The sequence below is a fragment of the Hevea brasiliensis genome, chromosome 9 (genome assembly GCF_030052815.1).
Source record: "Hevea brasiliensis isolate MT/VB/25A 57/8 chromosome 9, ASM3005281v1, whole genome shotgun sequence".
NCBI classification, from domain to species: Eukaryota; Viridiplantae; Streptophyta; class Magnoliopsida; order Malpighiales; family Euphorbiaceae; genus Hevea; species Hevea brasiliensis.
In genome coordinates, this window is record NC_079501.1 from 2,548,443 (window position 1) to 2,570,328 (window position 21,886).

Sequence of the window (21,886 nt, forward strand, 5' to 3'; positions counted from 1 at the left end):
TTGATTTAATTTTTCATTAATATTTTTCTTATTTCTTCGATTTCGATTCGATTTGATATAATTTTAATGCAGTTCTTAATTTTTAAAATAATTTTATATAATTATTTCTTTAAAAATCATATTTAAATTAACATTTAATATTTGAATTATTGAGTTATTAATATATAATATATCATATAATATATTTTTAGTTAGTTGCATATATAATTTAAGAATAAATATATTAAATAATATAATAATAAAAGCATATTATAATATATATTTTAATTATTTATTTATTATATAATATTTAAGTATAAGAAACAAATATAATTATAAGCTAACATATATATATATATAGTATAATAATTCATTTATAGTTAAAAATTATAAAGTAATTTAATGTATTTATAATTAAAATTATTAAAAAAATATAAATAAATAAAATATAATATTATATTACATTTAGTTCATGATTATATATATATATATATATATATATATATATATATATATATATATATATATATATATTTGTCCCTGTGTGTGTGGAGTTCCAATTCAATATAATTTTTACCGATTTGATATAATTTTTCAGTTCAATTCAAGACTATAATTGTGCACAGCCCTAATTGTGAGCAGTAAAAATTATAATATCATTCTAAAAAAAAAGTAATAATACCAAATAACACTAAGGATTTTGATATGAAATTTAAAATATAAAAAAATTTATATATTAATAGAAATATTGAGAAAAATTAAAAATATTATCTAATATAAATTTTAAAATTTTAAAATGTTGCACTAAATTCGATAATTATTAAATATCTAATATTAAAAAAGTAAAATGATCAGCATAGTGATGCAAGTGTATTGACCCTCTTATTTTCCATATATATATATATATATGTGTGTATAATCTTGACCACAATCTAGTTGCCTATTAAAATTAACTTTTAATATTTATTCTTAAGACAATCATTCAAAGGCCCCTTGTATGATTTGGGGATTGTCAATAATCACACATTAAAGTTATAAGCTATGATTAATATATATTGTCAATAATCACAACAGAATATGATTTACAACTTGGAGGCAGTGGCTGGGTTTGGTGAAGCCTTCCTAAGCAGACCCTCTTGAGTCAATGATACAACATGCTGCCCATCAATACATGAATAATTCAGTTCATAGGCAAAGAGATGAGAACATTTGTAATTGCACAAGAAGTTTACAAGGGAAAGAGTATACCTCTCCCTTTCCATTGAACATTTGGCCAGATACAAAGCCGCGTGTATGGGAGGCAGCAGGACTCGTAATCTGTGAAACATTGTAAATGTGAACGTTCTGACAGAAGCTCAAACATTATAAACACTATCAAACACTTACCACAAATAATATCCAGTCATCAGCTCTAAATGGCCGGTGGAACCAAATCCTGAGAAAGGGAAAAAAGCCCCAAAATAAAATGTTCAACTATAGCCATGAGGGGAAATCGGCACTTCTAAAGAACTTCACATTGATCATGTGTCGATGATTCGGGCTCAAGAGAGTTAAATGTTTGTAATAGTATAACACTCAAATATCCGAAGTTACAATGATAAACTGCAGTCGATGAATGCCATGACTCATAAGAGCAATGCCAACCGGAGAAAATCCATTTTGATGCATGCTACAACTACCCATGCTCTCCACTTAAAAGCATAAAAAATAAAACTGAAACAGCATTTAATGACCAAGCCAAGAGTAAATCACTCCATCTTAAAATCAGCTAGTCACTTAACTTTTGGCTTCAAATATCTCAGGTCAAACAAGGGGGGAAACAAATAAAGTGGTTGTGCTCAGTAGTTTTAGTGAATTTCACTCATTTTCATCCCTACAAGTGAATAAAAATAAATCTCCCTCAAATAATGTATTTGTTTCACAATGAGGTCAATGTAAAATCTATTGTACACTTAACAAGATACAGATTCTTACGAGTGGTCTAGACTAACAGAAGCCTCCTTCGAACCCTTTGTGTGGTGGGGATTCATACTAACTTGAAGGAACATAAAATCTGAAGCATACGCTACTACACATCTGCAAAGACCATTTGCTAAATGTTAAAAGTTGACAAATGACACAGAAAATCTTGTGTGATTATTATACTTGATTATGCTGCTTGGGCATCATTGTTGGCATGCCATTGTTCCTTAAATGGAACTGATGCAAACACATGCACACATGTGATCTGCTGAAACAAACACAAAAAGGAATCATGAACCACCTTCAGGCTTTAAATCAGCCTTCACTAAGACATGGAGGGAAGGCATGAAATGAACGTAACAAAACAAATATTTACTTAGCAAGCATAATAAACCAGAAGACGAAATAAGTGAATGGTTAGAAAAGATTTATGTAGTCAATACAAAATAATTTACTATCAGATTTTATCAAGTTGAATTTAAGTTTTAAGAACTCACTCACCTATGCAATGCCTGGTCATCTGAAAGTTTTCCTCTTGCTCTAAACCAGTACCTCAAACTGTGATGAAATTTGATAAGATGGGAATGCAAAAATGATAATGCACATAAAGAAATAACAAAGACTCATATTTCCATTGGCATCAAACATATGCAGACTGCTATAAAAGATAAGATTATCCACTATAATAAATACCTTGGAGGAGATTTTTCCTGATGATTGTTGGTGTTCGGCTCACAAAACCTTATCTCTAGGGGCCAAGGGATATAATCTTTTGAGGCCACCATGCTTCGATAGCTCCTGAAAAAACCAATTTCAACTGTAATTCAAAATCGTATAATCATTTTACATATCAAATTTCGAATACAGATTAGCTTTCTTCTCTTTTTGAATTTTAAGTGAAATCCTCATAACCATGGAAAAACTCGCAATGCAGTTCTTCAGAAAACAAATTAACCATTCAATACTGCCATTCTACCTTCTTTGAGGTATAGACACAAATGCTGAGTTTTGTTCTGATCCCTATGGATTGGACATTTCGACTTGTCAATACTGAAATCATCTTTAGAGACATGGCTATACAGATTTTTTGAGACCTCAGTTCTACGCTTGAAGAACTCAAGAGCCATGATGGTACAGTTAAGAGCGAAATGTGAAACATACTTTTTAATCCAATGAACAAGTGAGAAGTTGAATGCAAAAGAAGGAAGAAGTTAACCATATTTCAAGGTATCATACCTTGGAAGACGAGGATCAGTTAGAAGTCTCTCACGCAGCTCCTCCATTGACAGAAGCTGCAATAGATCAGATTTCAATATCCACTGCTGGATTGGACATGGAATATATAGAGTGAAATAAGCATATTCTATTTACCATCTCTGGTTCTGGAACATTTGGCATTGTTACTTCTTGGTGGTCAAAGCCAAGTTCTTCTTTCTGCAAAATTAACACAAAATTATATGCATTTTTGAGATGTAGCAAGCAATCATAAACGGCCATGATGTGCCATCAAGTCAGCACAATCAGCATATATTTGTAGAATGCAGAATGTTAGGCTCCTTTTAAAGGGAAAAAAAACTGAATCAGCTGATAATCTTACATTTATACTTATACACCAGATAAGAGTAATTCCAACAAAACCAAATTCTTCAGATCCTACTGATGAATAGAAGCAGTATAGACATCAAATTATACATGGCCAACAGTGTAGCACTGCACCTAGATGGACTTGACATTGATATATATATATATATATGCTAATCCATTTACAATTTTTTTTTTTTTTAAACGAAGATTCACTTTAGCCAAAGGCAAGTTCCTTCAAAGCAAATTCAAGCCAAAAGTTACATGATGTCAAAAACATAACTGTTAAGAATTGTTTCCTGGAATGTTGATTATTTGAGAAAGAATGGAAACAGCATCACCTGAAATGAAGCAATCAATGTAAATACAACATTCCCTTTCTGTATTGCATTAACTCTTCTGGTGGCAAAACTTTTTCCATCACGCACACGGTCAACTACATACAAAATTGGCACTGCAAGAGGACACGATGACTGGAATTAGACATCACATTAAACTATTATGGCCATTCCATAAGTGCAAGATTATTCAAAATCCATGTACTCACAGTTGAAATCACCGACAAGAAGAAAATAAGCATGCAAGCTATGAACAATTTTAAGGCAATCAACGGTTTTTGATGCCGCAGCCAGTGCCTGCACACATAAGATCACATATTCTAAAGGTGAAAATCTAGCTATTTTCTATTGTAACTTGCGAATTGAATTACATGACATGTTGTTCAAAGATGGGGAAAACAAAGCTATTTAGAAGGAAACAGTAAAGTTAATATAATTGTGAAATGAACATATCTTTCACAGCTCAGAAACATCATTTCTCAACAAAGAAAAGGGAATATTGAATAAAAAGAGAGAAGTAACCAAGGCACACAAAGTCACAAACGAGGAAAAGATACAGCAAAGGCACGAGAAAAAAAGGCAATTATTCAAAACAAAATGATTCCCCAATTTGAAAGTGTTAGTAGTATGCCCTAGAGCATATCATTTAGTATGTATCTTGTACATATTTTTAATAATAAAAGGCATTTCCACTTTTCCGTTTACATAATATATTTATGTGTAATAGAAAAGGTCCATTGATATTTTGTTAGAAATATTATTCTTAAGTTGTTAAGAATATGAGTGACAATATTTCTAGCACAAAGTATCATAAATAGGTTCACAATTGAGGATACTTCATAATAAGGACATGACTTATCCAGAAAGATTGTATTCATGTTTGTTCCCAAGTTATTTATATGAAATATAAATAAGATGGAATGGTGAGTCTCATGCCATATAACAAACATGATAGGCACTTATAAATGATAAGTAGGCCGAACCAGTGACACTTATGACATGCACATGGAGTTTACTCTTGTCAATGTTTTGTCATAAATCATATCAGTGCATATAATCTTTAGACCTGAGATAGCACAGTTATCTTGTATATAGGTAGTTTGAGTTTGATACTGCTTTCATACTTGTACTATGTATGGGTATATGGGCATGTGTTGGCTCCTACTAGTTATATATGGAGGTAGGTGTTGATCGAGATGGACTCTGCTCTCTAAGTAAATAGAGTTAAAATCCTATGTTCATTTAATTGTTCTTGATGTTTTAAGTTCTGGCCGTGACAGATAGATTTATTCGTAAAAGAGTTTCGATGAGAAAATCTTTTAATCAAGAACTGGAATTAAAAGAGAACATAATATTCATAGCAAATGGAGTTTGAGATAAACCATGACTCCAGCTTGAGTTGGGATTTTGTAACAGAGAGATTCTAGTGCATGGTAACATATGATTATAGGTTCATTTAAGGTAAACCTTATTACTAATTGGGTAGCCATGGCAAGCTATGCTAGGTGTTAACCATGGTCTATGAGGTTCATAAAATGATTTAGAGAAATCATTTATGGTAAGAAAGAGTTCTGATGATATTAAGAGTTGATATCATGTCTCATTGCCAATTAGTGATGAGCCTAGTAAGTCACACACATACACAAGTTATCACCTATTTAAATATGATTTAATTAATTAATTAAAGAGTTTAATTGATTAATTAAATAGATTTGGTTTGCAATTAAATTGCAAAGTCCCTAGCATGACTTGAAACCAAATCTAGATTATTGGATGTGTAGTATAAATTAAATTTATATTTAAAGTGTTTAAATATGAATTTAATTGATGAGAAATTAATTCATAAAGATTAATTAATTAATTTATATTTGATATAAATTAATTAGAAGAAGAAAATAATTATTTTGGGTTAAGAACTCAAAATTAAGACACAGGGGCATTTTGGTCATTTCACAGTGTGACACGTGGCACCATGAGATGGTGACACATGGCATAACACATAAGCTTGCCAAATATTTTTAATCATGTAAGATGATTAAAATCAAGATTAAATATAGGTTTGACACTTGGCACAATGTGATTGGGTCACTTAAACCTAGAGCTAATCAAAAGGTGACATGTGGCTAGGGTTTAATGTGTTAACCTAGCTATTTAAGTGTGGTTATGAAAAGAAAACATAACCAGCAGCCTCTCCTCTCAATTGTCACGCCACTTTGAGCCTCTTCAGCTATTTCTCTTCATCTCTCATCAATTCAAAGAGATTAGCCATCAATCACTTGAATTAAGAACACTAGAAATTGTTTCTAGTGTCCTGTTTACATCTCTAATCTCTTAAAAGGCAGAACTTGAATTTCTAATTAATAGAAAAGGCTTTAGAAGCTGTTCAAGGGCTACCATAGGTGTTCTTGGTGTGGACAAGCTAGAGGGACAACATCTGGTGTCCTGAAGACGAATCTCAAAGGCGCAGACACGCTGCAGCACATCAAGAGGTTAGTGTAATCGTTCTTGATTTAATCTAGGGTTCTAAAATTAATCTGATTAATTTTAAAATCTTAAATGGCAAATACAGATCCAAAAACATATTAAAAGAGTTTTGATATGTTGTTTATCATTGAAATCAAATAGATAAAAATAAATCTTGCATGGTGCATGTGACCCTAGGTGAAAATTTTTGAATTCAATGGTATAATCTTGTGTTTTTCACGCTTTCGTTCCTTCAATTGGTATCAGAGCCACTATATTTGCCATTTAGATTGTTGATTATATAATTTAATTATGTGTTTGATCATGAGATCAAGAGATTCATTGCTGGTTGGATCATGAGATGTGGCGTCACACATGGAGAAGCCACCATTGGTGGCGGCAACAATGGTTCCATGGGTGATTCAAGGTTTGGCTTTTAATTCTGCAATTGTTGTATGATCTAAGGCCTATTCTTTGACTAATTAAAGTGTTTAATTAGTTGTTTTAATCACACAATTAAATTATGATTCAAATCAGAATTTTAAAAAATGTTTGAATGTGATTCAAATCTGAATTTTAAAAGTTGTTTGAATGTGATTCAAATATGAATTTTTAAAGTTGTTTGAATCATATTTAAATCTGATTTTTTAAAATTGATTCAATAAAATTCAGATCTGATTTTTTAAAAAATATTTGAATGTGATTCAAATTTGATTTTTTAAAAAATATTTGAATGTGATTCAAATCTGAATTTTTGAAGTTGTTTGAATGTGATTCAAATCTGAATTTTTAAATTTGTTTGAATGAGATTCAAATCTGAATTTTTAAATTTATTTGAATCATATTCAAATCTGTATTTTTAAGTTGAATATGAGATATTCAATTTAATTTAAGTATGTATGTTTTATTTAATTGTTAAATAGTAATATGCATGATGGATGATCATGGACTATAAAAGACCAATGTGATTGGATTTATTTCTTTTATGTTTCTTTGGGATTGTAAATTAATTTATTTATTTTAATTTATTTTGGGCATGTATTATTAAGTTTGTAATATTTTTGGGTTGTAATTTCATTTATTTAAGTTCTTGTAAATTCGCCTTGGTATGCCAAGGATTACTATGTAATATTGGATTGCAAGAAGTTCAAGGAGGTCAAGAGCATTGGTGGGACGGTGGGAGGAATTCAATATCAAGTGTTGATTATGTACTCCTTCAGCAACTCTTGTAAAATGAATGAATGAAATGCACCTAGGAATGCCCTGATTCAATTCTTGGTGGCTCGAATTGAATCCCTTAGAAAGTCCATGATCATACCATATTTACTGCTTATCCATGAATGCATGAGATGTATGGGAATGTATGCAATTATATGATATATGCATGCTAAATGGATAATGTGCAAAGTGAGACCTTAATAGTAATTAGGATGGCTATAAAATCTTCCAAACAAATGATTAAGTTGGAAATGCTATAATTAAAGTAATTATAACATAAGCCCTCCATTGGGGCAATTATTTTAAGAAATTTTAAATAGTTGCATAAGATGCAATTTATTTAAGAGATTTTCTTAAGAATAATTGTTAAGCATGAGATGTTGTAAATATGTAAATGGTTTAGTGGTCAATATTGGATGTACCTGAGGACATTAAAATTATTTGCATAATTACTAGCTCAATGGGATCAACTTAACTAATGCAAGATAAGTCAATAATGGATGTACCTGAGATTTTGAGCATTAGGGGCTAGGTAAAGGATTGAACCTCACATGAGATGTGATGGGCAAAGAGTTGCTCACTTATAGTTTATTGTAATTCCAATAATGGATGTACCTGAGGATGATCAATAGAATTATAAGAATTCAATCACCCACTAGAAATCCTTCCAACTAGGATTTCCGTTTTCTACTTTGGAAGTGTAGGATTCGCTAAGTTAGTGGGAGGACCAATTTGATTAAAAGACCATAATCATTTTGGTTAATTACATGATACATTTACTAATTAATCTGGTTATTTTCTGCAGTTAATTTTCTGATAAAAATGAGCACAAAACAACCACCACCATCCAATATCCTTGCAAGCATACTTGATCACAACAGTTGACAGACCTAATCTGTCTGATTGGCTAAGAAATTTGAAACTTGTCTGAACCTTGAACATATAGGATATGTTCTAGATTCAAATGTTCTGGTCCCTTACCTCCAGAGGCCACACAAGAGGAACATGAAACTTTGGACAAGTGGAAGGAGCATGATATGAGAGCTAAGTGTTACATGCTTGCTTCTATGAGTAATGAGTTACAGAAGCAACATGAGAACATGCAGAGTGCGAGTGAGATCCTCCTTCACCTACAAGAGTTGTATGGTGAGCACAGCATGAATGCTAGTTATGAGATATCTAAAGCAGTTATTCCGTATGAGGATGTCGAGGGATGAATGTTGGGGATCATGTCCACAAGATGATTGGTGATTGAGCGGTTGGAACATCTTGACTTCAACATGGATTTCCAACTACAAACGGATTTGATCCTTCATCCTTCACGAGTCTTTTGGGAATTTTGTGACAAATTTCCATATGACTAAACAGAATGCACCTTAGTGAATTACTCAACATGCTGGTTATTGCCCAAAAGAATATGCCGTGCAATAAAGGAAAAGAGGTAGCTTTGGTTGCATCTTCTTCACTGGAAAGTCCAACAAGAAGAAGGGCAATAAGAAAAAGAAACCTCAGATTCTGGTCCTTCAAGAAAATAGCTAAGCAGAAAAGGAAGACTAAAGGCGATGGAGGCAAAGGAAAGTGTTTCCACTGCCAAAAGGATGGGCCTTTGGAAAAGGAACCGCCTGCAGTATCTTGCTTCTCTGAAGGACAAGAAGGATACACCTTCGGAAGGTATGTCCATATCTTGTTATTTAGATTCTGATGATACTTATAGTTCATCTACAGCTTGGGTTTTAGATACTGGTGCTAGTTCTCACATTTCTAATGATATGCAGGAACTAGCAAGCGATGCGACTTGCGTTCTCAAGATATTAGAGTCGGATTGGCAATGGCTCAACTGTTGAAGCTTTAGCCATAGGATCTAAATCTTTTTACATGTTTGGACATGTTTTGTGTTTGGATAATATTTTATATGTACCTGATGCTTTTAAGAACATCATTTCTATATCTAGTTTGACTAGAAATGGCTATGAATTTCAGTTCACAGATGATGTTTGCAATATTTATTTTGGAAATAAATATGTTGGTTCGAGTTATATGAATGATGGTCTTTATTATTTTGATAATAATGATAAACACAAATTGAATGCAAGTGATCTAAAAGAATACAATGCCATGGTGAAAACCAACTCAAGTTCAAAATATATTTGGCACTTAAGGTTATGTCATGTTGCAGAAGATAGGATTGCAAAATTGGAGAAAATGGGGATTCTATCCTCATTGGGCTCTGAGCCTACTCCAACTTGTGAATCTTGCCTTCAAGGCAAAATGACTAGATCACCCTTTGTTGGACAAGGGCTAAGAGCTGAAAATATTTTGGAACTAATACATAGTGATGTATGTGGTCCATTTAAAGAAATGGCCAGAGGGGGTTTTCATTATTTTATTACCTTTACTGATGATAAATCAAGGTTTGGGTATTTGTATTTGATGAAATACAAACATGAATCTTTTGAAAAGTTCAAAGAATTTAAATCTGAAGTAGAAAATCAAACAGGAAAGAATATTAAAGCTCTTCGATCAGATCATGGAGGTGAATATTTGAGTACTGAATTTGATGAATACTTGAGAGAGCATGGCATTGTTTCTCAGCTAACTCCTCCAGGAACGCCACAGCTGAATGGTGTATCTGAAAGGAGAAATCGTACCCTATTGGATATGGTACGTAGTATGATGAGCTATACTGATATACCAATCTCCTTTTGGGGATTTGCATTAGAATCAGCTTTATATATTCTAAATAGGATTCCATCAAAATCAGTTTCTTCCACACCTTATGAGATATGGCATGGAAGAAAACCAAGTCTTAAGCATGTTAAGATTTGGGGTTGTCCAATTATATCAAAAGTCAACACCGATAAATTGGAGACGGATCGTAAAAGGTCGATTTGTTGGATATCCAAAAGATAGTTTTGGATATTATTTTTATTTGCCTACTTCACAAAAGGTTGTGATAAGTAGAGATGCCATATTTCTTGAACAACAGTTTGTTCAAAAAGGAGGCAAAGGAAGGCAAATAGAGTTAGAATTGGAGAATTCTGACCAACCAACGATCGGATGGATATAGATCCATCTAGTCAACCTATACCGATGATGAAACATCTACACTGTTCCTCGTAGAACAACGGGTATCTCACCCACCATGAGATATGGTTTTCTTCATGAAGAAGAACAAGAGTTGTCTACTCATGAAGAAGTAGATCATGGAGATGATCCACTTACCTATGAAGAAGCTATATCGGATATAGACTCTTCAAAATGGATTGATGCTATGAAATTGAGATTGATTCCATGTATAAGAATCAAGTTTGGGATCTTGTTGACCCACCTGAAGGTATTGTACCTATAGGAACAAATGGGTTTTCAAGAAGAAAATTGGTTCTGATGGAAAGGTAGAGAACTATAAGGCAAGGCTAGTAGCGAAAGGGTTTCGCCAAAGGCAAGGAATCGACTATGAGGAGACTTTCTGCTTTGTTGCTATGCTTAAATCAATTAGGATTTTATTAGCAATAGCTGCATACTATGATTATGAGTTTTGGCAGATGGATGTCAAAACAGCTTTTCTCAATGGATACATTGAAGAAAACATTTTCATGGAACAAACTAAGGGATTTTAATCCTAAGATTGGTCCAAGTTATGCAAGCTAAAGCGATCCATTTATGGGTTGAAACAAGCTTGAGGAGTTGGAACATCCGCTTTGATGAAGCCATTAAATCTTTTGGTTTTATCAAAAATGAGGATGAGCCATGTGTATATAAGAAGGTTAGTGACAGTGCTATCACTTTCCTTGTCTTATATGTGGATGACATACTGTTGATGGGTAATGATACAGGTATGTTGACGACTATAAAGGTATGGTTGTCAAATACATTCTCCATGAAAGACTTAGGGGAGGCAACCTATATTCTTGGGATTCGCATCTATAGAGATAGAGCGAAAAGAATAATTGGTTTATCACAAAGTCTATACTTGGAAAATTTGTTATAGAGGTTTAACATGCTTGATTCCAAGAGAGGATTGTTACCATGAGACATGGTATCCATCTTTCTAAAGAGATGTCTCCAAAGACACCTGAAGAAAGAGATAAGATGGCCATGATTCCATATGCTTCGGCTATTGGAAGTTTAATGTATGCAATGTTGTGTACTAGGCCGGATATCGCATATGCTGTTAGTTTGACTAGCAGGTATCAATCCAATCCAGGTTTGGAACACTAGAGAAGAACTAAGGATTTATTCTTGATTTATGGAGGTGGAGACTTGCAATTGGATGGTTATACTGATTCTTATTTCCAATCAGATATCGATGATAGAAAGTCTACCTCTGGATATGTGTTCATTTGTAATGGAGGTGCGATCGGTTGGAAGAGTTCCAAACAGAGCACGATTGCAGATTCCACTCATCGAGGTCGAGTATATTGTCGCATCGATGTCGCAAAAGAAGTCGCTTGGATGAAGAAGTTCGTGATGTAACTTACAGAGTTCCTTCCATTGAGTCAAGGTTCCATTACAATCGTGACAACAATGGAGCATCATACTGAGCTAAGGAACCAAGGTCTCACCGTAAATCCAAACACATAGAAAGGCGCTACCACATTATCGAGAAATAGTTGGCGGCGATGTAGCCATGCAGAAAATAGCATCACCGAAAATCTAGCTGATCCATTCACTAAGCCTATGTCACAGACTCGGTTAGACCGACATCTTGAGAAGATAGGTCTAAGATATTGTAATGACTGGCTCTAGTGCTAGTGGGAGATTGTTAGTAGTATGCCCTAGAGAATATCATTTAGTATGTATCTTGTACATATTTTTAATAATAAACGGCATTTCCACTTTTCCATTTACATAATATATTTATGTGTAATAGAAAAGGTCCATTGATATTTTGTTAGAAATATTATTCTTAAGTTGTTAAGAATATGAGTGACAATATTTCTAGCACAAAGTATCATAAATAGGTTCACAATCGAGGATACTTCATAATAAGGACATGACTTATCCAGAAAGATTGTATTCATGTTTGTTCCCAAGTTATTTATATGAAATATAAATAAGATGGAATGGTGAGTCTCATGCCATATAAAAAACATGATATGCAATTATAAATGATAATTAGGCGAACAGTGACACTTATGACAAGCACATGGAGTTTACTCTTGTCAATGTTTTGTCATAAATCATATCGATGCATATAATCTTTAGACTGAGATAGCACGCTTATCTTGTATATAGGTAGTTTGAGTTTGATATCGCTTTCATACTTGTACTATGTATGGGTATATGGGCATGTGTTGGCTCCTACTAGTTATATATGGAGGTAGGTGTTGATCAAGATGGAATCTGTTCCTCTAAGTAAATAGAGTTAAAATCCTATGTTCATTTAATTGTTCTTGATGTTTTAAGTTCCTGGCCAGGACAGATAGATTTATTCAGAAAAGAGTTTCTGATGAGAAAATCTTTTTAATCAAGAACTGGAATTAAAAGAGAACATAATATTCATAGCAAATGGAGTTTGACATAAACCATGACTCAAATTGAGTTTGGATTTTGTAACAGAGAGATTCTAGTGCATGGTAACATATGATTATAGGTTCATTTAAGGTAAACCTTATTACTAATTGGGTGGCTATGGCATGCTATGCTAGGTGTTAACCATGGTCTATGAGGTTCATAAAATGATTTAGAGAAATCATTTATGGTAAGAAAGAGTTCTGATGATATTAAGAGTTGATATCATGTCTCATTGCCAATTAGTGATGAGCCTAGTAAGTCACACACAAACACAAGTTATTACCTATTTAAATATGATTTAATTAATTAATTAAAGAGTTTAATTGATTAATTAAATAGATTTGGTTTGCAATTAAATTGCAAAGTCCCTAGCATGACTTGAAACCAAATCTAGATTATTAGATGTGTAGTATAAATTAAATTTATATTTAAAGTGTTTAAATATGAATTTAATTGATGAGAAATTAATTAATAGAGATTAATTAATTAATTTATATTTGATATAAATTAATTAGAAGAAGAAAATAATTATTTTAGGTTAAGAACTCAAAATTAAGACACAGGGGCATTTTGGTCATTTCATTACAGGACACGTGGCACCATGAGATGGTGACACATGGCATAACACATAAGCTTGCCAAATGTTTTTTAATCATGTAAGATGATTAAAATCAAGATTAAATATAGGTTTGACACTTGGCACAATGTGATTGGGTCACTTAAACCTAGAGCTAATCAAAAGGTGACATGTGGCTAGGGTTTAATGTGTTAACCTAGCTATTTAAGTGTGGTTATGAAAAGAAAACATAACCAGCAGCCTCTCCTCTCAATTGTCACGCCACTTTGAGCCTCTTCAGCTATTTCTCTTCATCTCTCATAAATTCAAAGAGATTAGCCATCAATCTCTTGAATTAAGAACACTAGAAATTGTTTCTAGTGTCATGTTTACATCTCTAATCTCTTAAAAGGCAGAACTTGAATTTCTAATTAATAGAAAAGGCTTTAGAAGCTGTTCAAGGGCTGTCATAGGTGTTCTTGGTATGGACAAGCTAGAGGGACAACATCTGGTGTCCTGAAGACGAATCTCAAAGGCGCAGACACGCTGCAGCACATCAAGAGGTTAGTGTAATCGTTCTTGATTTAATCTAGGGTTCTAAAATTAATCTGATTAATTTTAAAATCTTAAATGGCAAATACAGATCCAAAAACATATTAAAAGAGTTTTGATATGTTGTTTATCATTGAAATCAAATAGATAAAAATAAATCTTGCATGGTGCATGTGAATTCAATGGTATAATCTTGTGTTTTTCACGCTTCCGTTCCTTCAGAAAGTACAGTCACACACTTGGGATCTTGAGAGAATTCAAAAGGAGATCGACTATACTAAAGCCATATTCAAATTTGAAAATGCATTGTGGGAAAACAATTGACAAATGAAAAGGACTTTTTGCAGTTTATGACTATCCTGTGGCAATATAAGAACCATTACCATACCATATTTCTTTTTGAAAGAATGTAAACGATGTATAATGACATGCCAAGAAACACATGTTTAATTTTTTTTAAAGCTTTCAGGACATTCATTAGCATGCCAATAGGTTAGAAGAAAGTGAGAAACCATTCTGCCTGTGTCTATAATTAGCCTTAATATGCCAAAATATCTCAACCATGTACACCGTTCAACAAGACCGAATTGTACTGTGTTATAAGGGTAAGAGAGAGAAAAGCTAATTCATACCTGCCCAACAAACTGTCCTCCAAAGACCTTGCCAAATTTTGGGGCGTCTGGCAAGGTAATACCCTGGAATATATTCAGCTTCAAAACAAATGGAAAGAATCTTAGTATAATTCAGAAACGAATACTTCCTTAGGCCTACCATATAAAATACTAGAAAGGATCGAGGAGAAAAAGATTCAGCAGGCATAGTTCTCCTAGCACAGATAGTCATACGCTTGATACATTCAGTAAAGGGAACTTGATTAACCATGTCCTGGTTTCACCTCATTTGCACCCAAAAAAAAGGGAAAGGGAATCTACCAAGCAAAGATTTTCAACTTGAGACCACTAAAAGGACAAAGTATAGGAGCAAAGCAACACGGGAAGAGTTGCTAACAGAAGATAATATCAGGTACTTGTTGAGGGATGGCTGTAGATAGGAGAAGAGAAGAGGAGAAAATTAAATGATCTGGAAATCAGTCACATAAATTAATTTATGGTAATGCTTAGACATGCCACAACGTAAAGATAAGTATGCATTATCAACTCTACATACATAACATGTTCCAAGGCACAGTGATCTGATCGGATTTTCATCAAAAAAAAAAAAAAGTCCAAATAGCATATGCCAGGAAGTAAAAGCCCTAAAGTAGAAAAATCCAAAATCAAGGGCAAGCATCTGCATACTTCTATTGGCTCCAAATGCAATATATTCTCCACAAGCGAACATGAGTCTGGAGTCTTATCAGCACTCCACATTGATTTTGGAAGAAGTAAAGTGCAATGTTCATGAGGCAGCAGCAAGCACGTCAACTTTGGCAAAGTTAAACAGACAAAATGCTCACTGTCAGTGTTCACTTCAGTTCCATTTTGCGATTAACAAAACATAAGTATAATTTTTTTTTGACCACATAAAATGATACAAATATACACAAAAAGGATAATTTAGAGGGGAGAAAAAAAGCAGCATGCAGCTGGAACAACCTTGGTCAAAGCAATAACATCTGCCTGCTGAATGGAAGCAATGACACCTGCAAAAGCAAATTCATATCATTATTCCAGGACAAATGATTATTGATTCATTTAAAATAAATCATTTATGAGGAAAAAAATTAAAAGAATCATTACATAACCACGTATAAATTGTATTTCTTTTAAAATGAAAAAAATTTTTGAATTAAAGAAAATTAGTTGAATTTTTTTTCTTTTTGTCGAAGATAAATAGGCACGCGCGCACAGCGCTTAGGGAAAATACTCACATTCTCATCCCATAAAGTAATAGAGTAAAAATAGAGTAAAAATGAAACAGAGAAAATCAGCTTCTAGCCATCACCAAAGTAATCACAGCGTTGCAATTGGAACTCAGGACGAGTGTCTTCCTCGGCATGAACTGATCCAGAAACTTCAACCTATATTCAAATCACGTATCAAATTTCAGCCGCCACAACATGGAGTAGATTGAAAAAAAAAACGCAAAACTAACCTTCCCTTCCCATATGAAATAGACTCCTTCCCCAGTCTCTCCCTCGCGAAGAATATATTGGCCTTTCTCTGCAACGCCAAAAAAAAAAACGAAACAAACAAAAGTCGGGAGTGAAAACAAGCTAATTGAAATAAATAAGAAAATTCGTAATAACCATAGTCTTTAGCAATAACGAGCTGAGCAATTTTCTTGAGAGACGAGCTCGGGAGCCTCTGAAGCAAAGGAACAGCACCTAAGAACTCGATCACTACAAAATCAAATGGCTTTTAGCACCAAAAACATTATGTTATTCTAAGCAGCAACCACATTCAAATTCAAAACTAGATAAATATCTCTATTGATCTTCGTAAACTCACTTGATTCGGCGCCCATAATCAAGATTGATCTTTCTTTCTGTTACAATGCAGTGGATATATGTTCTTGTTATTTGGCCTGGAGCAGGAACGATGAAGAAAAGAAAGATAAAGGTAAAGAGATCCGAAGTGCCTGATATGCTAGTGTAGCCAAACAAACCGCGGTGCCATAAATATGAAGCCGAAGACGGATTGAGTTTTGGCGCTCGCTATTCAGTTACGTTTGACCAAATGCCCACGTGTTTTGCCTTTTTTGGCAAATTTGAATCCTCCGGTGCCACAGACCACTGCAAATCGCAACAGCAATTTCAATATCACCCCCATCACTACTCTCGCCTGTCCCAGCCGACATATTGAACAGGCACGCAAAAGTAGGCCATACCAGACCTTTTCCGTTCACATTCAAGCATTGCTCCATCAAAGAGCACATAGGTCCTACTCTTCAACTCGAATAATATATAAATCAAATAAATGTTAAAAATATAATAAGTGAAAATTTTTAATTATTTTTGCGGCACTTGGTGAATTTTATATTAAGATTCTGTTTGTTTAATAATTTGTTGTATTTTTTGATATTTAAGACACTTAAAAAATATTTTTTTTAACCAATGAAAAAATATAAGTCATTTATAAAAAAATAACTTATATTTTTTAAAAAAGAAAATTATTTTTTATTTTTTAAATTTTAATAATTTTATTAAAATGTAAATATAATTATATATATAAAATATATACATATTATTAATTTAATATTATAAATAAATAATAAAAATATTTTTATTTCATATATAAGTTATTTATTATAATTTTATATATTTAATTAATTAAATTATATTAAGATGTGTTCAAATAGCATATTACTAAATTTAAAAATTTAAATTTAAAAATTAATATGCATAAATTGAAATTTAAAATATTGAATATTTATTGTTTAAATTCATTATATAAATAATTATTAATTAAAATATAGCATATATTTTATAATAATATTTACAATTTTCAAAAATTATACTCAAATAAACAGAATCTAAATCTTTTATAAAATTACCAAAACTTTAAAACATAAATTATTAATAAAAAAATATTTTTTATATACAATAAAAATTAAAATATATAAAATTAAATTCGTGAATTTTCTAATCATATATAATCATCGTCGTGTTCTGCATGCTGGATTCTCTAATATTCTATGTTCTTTCCAATTTCCAAAAGCGTGCTAATCCCCATCGTGCGGGAGCTGAGCATCTTCTATTCGCTGTGTAAAACTTTCCGCTGCGAGGGCCTTGCGTAGTAAACCTACGGGTTTACACTGGTGAATTTGAGCAGATTCGATGTATTTTATTAGATTAAATTGAAAAAAATGAATTTTAATAATATTTAAATTAAAATTAATAAATTAAATTATAAAATACATATATTTGATTTTTATAATAAGTGAATTGAGTTTAATTTGAGTAATTTTTATTTATTTTAATTTTTTTAATTTTTATAATTTAATTTTTATTAAATATATATTTTTATATACATATTATTATGTATTAATTAAAAATAAAAATTTAATTTAAAATTTATTATTCAGTAAAAATAAAATAAAGTTTTACATATATATAGTTTGAATTCAATTTTTATTATATTAACTGGAGATTTAAATTAAAATTTTAATTTATAATTATTTTTAAATTATAATTAATATTTAAATATATAAAATTATTAATTTTAATTTAAATTTATTTGAGTTCATCAGTTTATAATTTTTATTAACACCCCTAAGTAAACCTCCTACGAGCGGTTGTCCATCGTCGTAGAGCTTTCAGGAAGAGAGGTAGTCTCTGGGGTAAGCGGAGCATTTTTTATCAAACCGGCCCCACGTGTGAGGTAACGGACAAGGTAGCCTAAAGAAGAAGATGCTGACAGCTAGTGATTCACTGTTAAAAGTAAATCATGCTCTGTTTTTGTTCCATAATTTAAATAATAATAATAATAATAATAATAATAATAATAATTAAATTTGAAATAAATAGAAATAATTTAAAATAAATTTTACGAGTTTAAATTCCTGCTCTTTACCAATGTGCACAACGAATTATTTGCCAAATACAAAAACACAAACGAAAATCACTGCTCAGAAATCCTTTGCATTTCTTGAATAATCAAATTCAATAGTTAACTGAATCATTAGCAGACAAAGGGATCTTTTCATAAAAACAAGCCAGATTTAACAAAAATGAAAAAATACACAAGTTGCCAATCAATTCAAATCTATTTGAAATTAGGTTTAGAATGCAAACGATCAAAATTCTTCAGCAAAATTTCAAAATGATAACAGACACCACAAAATAAGTATCAACAAATGTTGCACTGGAACTCCAACAAGTGCTATGGCATCTGGGTGATCGAAGCACAAGCACTCATTTCTTTTTCTCTCCAGCTCCACCCGCTCTGAAATTGAACAAACAGACCAACAGAATGTTACAGAACTGGAATGGATATAGAAAAAGAAAAGAAAAATACAATCAAATTTTTTTCTTTAGAATGCATTTTCCCCTAAATATTGCTTGTAACAGAACAAATAACTCAATGCTTACAGTCAATGAACATGGAAAGTAAAATACAAGACACAGGCCAGACATTACCTCATTTTCCGAAGAACAGAAGACATCTCCTCACGCTTCTTCTTGGCCCTCTTATGAGTACCCAGCTTTCTCTTTGCTACCTTTAGTGCACGCTTATCTTTCCCAACCTTTAGAAGCTCAGTAATCCTCTTCTCATAAGGAGCAAAACCAACCACCTCCCTGATGAGGCCCCTCACAAAACTGACCCTCTTGCTAGTTCTCTAAAAGAAAAATGTCGTGAAATGCCTTCGCATTAAAGGGTTATACATGGCACACGAAAATATTTCTAACTCCAGAGTCCAAACAGGATTATTTCAATAAAAAGAAAAGAAAATTGGCCCACCCCCATTCTGCCAGAAGGATGTGGAGCCGATTCGTTCTTTGTCACTATATGTCCTTTATTTTGACCCACAAAAAGGCCAGTATCGAGCTGTCTTGATGCCATCACCTGTATATTAATATCTTCAAGTAATCTATCAAATTTACTACACAAGTCTCAAAACCCAGATGAAATAACTACCATAGTTTAACATAAATTTAATGTTACAGTAATTGAATTGCTCTAGTGCATGACTTAAACAAATAAGCATACTCAGAAATGGAGTTGCAGCTTTGAAGTTTGCAAATTCTACAGATAGAAGATATTTAATTAGTAGCACATCAAAAGTCTGAGTATACTTTTTGTTGAACAAAAACAAAAAAGGCCCTTAAGGTTTTCTTCACCAAAGTTAACTTTTAAACAATTTTTTTTTTATCCATTTTAGTGAAATTTCTTAAGCAATGTAAACATTTTAAAAAAAATAATAACGAGATGACACCTATATGAAACACTACACACACAAGGATTACAGTTTTTTATTAGAGTCCCAAAATATGTAATGCAAAGAATCAATTTTCAAACAAGCTGATTTTTAGCATACTTGATCTACCAAATGAGACCCATCATAAGGTGAGTCTTGATCTCATATAGCTTTAAAATTACATGTAACATGAGAAATTAACAATTCATACAATTAAAATTGTAAGTTGTATTCCCATGAATGTAATATCAACTATATAAATATAGAAACCCACCATATGATGAGTCCCATTTAATAGACCAATTATACTAAAATCAGCTCAAGTTTACAACTATGAGTTATTTAACCACACATTTTGCAAGCCCTAAAATACTTGCATATATGGGGTCAAATAGGTACTCAGAATTGCAATAAAAAATGATTTTCTAATGTGTGTAAATTTGCACTCGTTAAGATTCATTTAATGCAGCCCGATAACTACAATTTTCAATTCATTAAATGTAATTTGCACCCATTTAGCACAGTTCTCCTTTTTGTTATTAAAATTATAGTTTCACATATTAGTGGGGTGCATTAAATGAATCTTAATGAGTGCAAATTTGCAACTATTAAAAAAATCGCAATAAAAAAAATTAAAACTAAAAGCTTACAAAATTCCATTATTTGAAATGCTTACTTTAGCAGGTCAAAATTGTGTGTGTACCATCATAAATGTGTGGCAGAATACTTCAGAAAGAAAATAACACTGAAATCATGCAAAACTAAAGGTAAAGGACAAATTTCATTGCTTCAAAGCACCTAATTTCCCAATCAAATTGGGTGTATAACATCACAGCAACCTACTTCTGACAGAAAATAATATTGAAATCAATCAAAACTAATCGTAAAAAGACTAATTCCATTACTTCAAATGCATAATTACCCAATCAAAATAGGGTGTATACCATCACAAATATGTAGCAGACTACTTCTGAAAGAAAATAACACTAAAATCAACCAAACTTTAGGTAAACGAGAAATAAATCAATTTCAATATTTAGACATTACATTTTACAGGCTATGTGCTACAGTCCATGCTGAAAAGAACAAGTTAAATAAGCACAGACATGAAGCTAGCGTGGGTGGGTGACAATTGAGAAAATCAGATTGAAACAATCATAAATTTTAAGGATAGGCACTCTGGCTTTCATTCTCCAAGAATCAAGACTTGTAAGAATCTCCCATGCCCACATTCTACCCCGTTTGGATGCGAATGTAGCTACAACCTATAATAACAGTATCCAGCAAAACCAGATAAAATTAGACGAGTAGGATTCAACGTCAACAAATTACATTTGATATAGCAGGGGTAAAGCGAAACAATATATATACATTACCCAATGTAAGCTAAAACTACAACTCGACTCACTCTAGTGCAGGCATTGGCACGGTGTTTCTCGGCAGTATAGCGGAGAGTTAAGCTTTAAAAACAAGCTTCTAATAATCAAGGCAAATCTAACAATGAATGTAAAATTTCTAAGCTCAATATAAAGAGACATATTCAGCTGTAGCGAGCTGGGAAAAGTTTCCAGTAATAGAGAAGGAATTTTCTTGCTCACCAAACAGCTCCGAAGAAGATTTCCCTGGAAAACCTCAGAGAAAAACTGCGAGAAAGAACATGAAAGCCAGGAAATCAAATATCATTACGAAAGAAATAATTCTTCATAGAGTTTCAAATATCACACACACGCTACACCTTCAAAGTTCAGGGGACGGAGACTGCGATCCAATAAAAAAAAACCTAGGGTTTATGGTTCACGGAGTAGCTGGTAATTAAATGATAAATTCCGGGTCGGGTTCATAAAAGGGCAATAGTTTCTCGGAC

The 21,886-nt window shown here is 32.4% G+C and overlaps 2 protein-coding genes across 15 annotated transcripts; both read right to left on the reverse strand.

Annotated features, from left to right (window-relative positions):
* Positions 1–915: 915 nt before the first annotated feature.
* Positions 916–16,760, reverse strand: LOC110644544 (acyl-CoA hydrolase 2). Of its 3 annotated transcripts, none has more exons than XM_021797362.2 (17): positions 16,614–16,760; positions 16,412–16,504; positions 16,258–16,325; positions 16,108–16,183; positions 15,759–15,805; positions 15,462–15,587; positions 14,796–14,873; positions 4,070–4,157; positions 3,864–3,976; positions 3,313–3,375; positions 3,178–3,233; positions 2,635–2,739; positions 2,443–2,499; positions 1,954–2,055; positions 1,366–1,414; positions 1,228–1,296; positions 916–1,136 (listed from the first exon to the last, which is right to left on the reverse strand). In XM_021797362.2, the coding sequence occupies exons 1-17, from the start codon at positions 16,627–16,629 to the stop codon at positions 1,062–1,064; spliced, it is 1,281 nt and encodes a 426-aa protein (XP_021653054.2). In that variant the 5' UTR covers positions 16,630–16,760; the 3' UTR covers positions 916–1,061. The 3 variants fall into 3 exon arrangements, 2 of the variants coding, with proteins under 2 accessions (XP_021653054.2, XP_058008379.1); XR_009151091.1 differs by lacking the exon at positions 916–1,136 and adding an exon at positions 2,125–2,206; XM_058152396.1 differs by lacking the exon at positions 1,954–2,055.
* On the reverse strand, positions 16,744–21,834 carry LOC110644546 (60S ribosomal protein L36-3). 12 transcript variants are annotated; one of them, XM_058152398.1, is made up of 7 exons: positions 21,758–21,797; positions 21,621–21,665; positions 21,431–21,516; positions 21,201–21,287; positions 19,566–19,670; positions 19,244–19,443; positions 16,744–16,897 (listed from the first exon to the last, which is right to left on the reverse strand). In XM_058152398.1, exons 4-7 carry the CDS (start codon positions 21,252–21,254, stop codon positions 16,828–16,830), a joined length of 429 nt encoding a protein of 142 aa, XP_058008381.1. In that variant the 5' UTR covers positions 21,255–21,287; positions 21,431–21,516; positions 21,621–21,665; positions 21,758–21,797; the 3' UTR covers positions 16,744–16,827. The 12 variants fall into 12 exon arrangements, with proteins under 12 accessions (XP_058008381.1, XP_058008383.1, XP_058008389.1 ...); XM_058152400.1 differs by lacking the exon at positions 21,431–21,516 and having other exon boundaries at positions 21,758–21,810; XM_058152406.1 differs by lacking the exon at positions 21,201–21,287 and having other exon boundaries at positions 21,758–21,791.
* Between the last annotated feature and the right edge of the window lie 52 nt (positions 21,835–21,886).

Bases quoted from the DNA above. Each gene is read 5' to 3' on its own strand.
- LOC110644546 (XM_058152400.1), bottom strand. From the start codon at position 21,254: ATGTGGGCATGGGAGATTCTTACAAGTCTTGATTCTTGGAGAATGAAA. The intron at 19,444-19,565 runs GTGGGCCAATTT...TTTTTCTTTTAG, and splicing joins ATCCTTCTGGCAGAATGGGG to AGAACTAGCAAGAGGGTCAG. The intron at 16,898-19,243 runs GTAATGTCTGGC...TGCGATTTGCAG, and splicing joins TCTGTTCTTCGGAAAATGAG to TGGTCTGTGGCACCGGAGGA.
- LOC110644544 (XM_021797362.2), bottom strand. The intron at 3,376-3,863 runs GTGATGCTGTTT...TTAATTTTGCAG, and splicing joins CATTGATTGCTTCATTTCAG to AAAGAAGAACTTGGCTTTGA. The intron at 1,297-1,365 runs GTAAGTGTTTGA...AATGTTTCACAG, and splicing joins ATGACTGGATATTATTTGTG to ATTACGAGTCCTGCTGCCTC.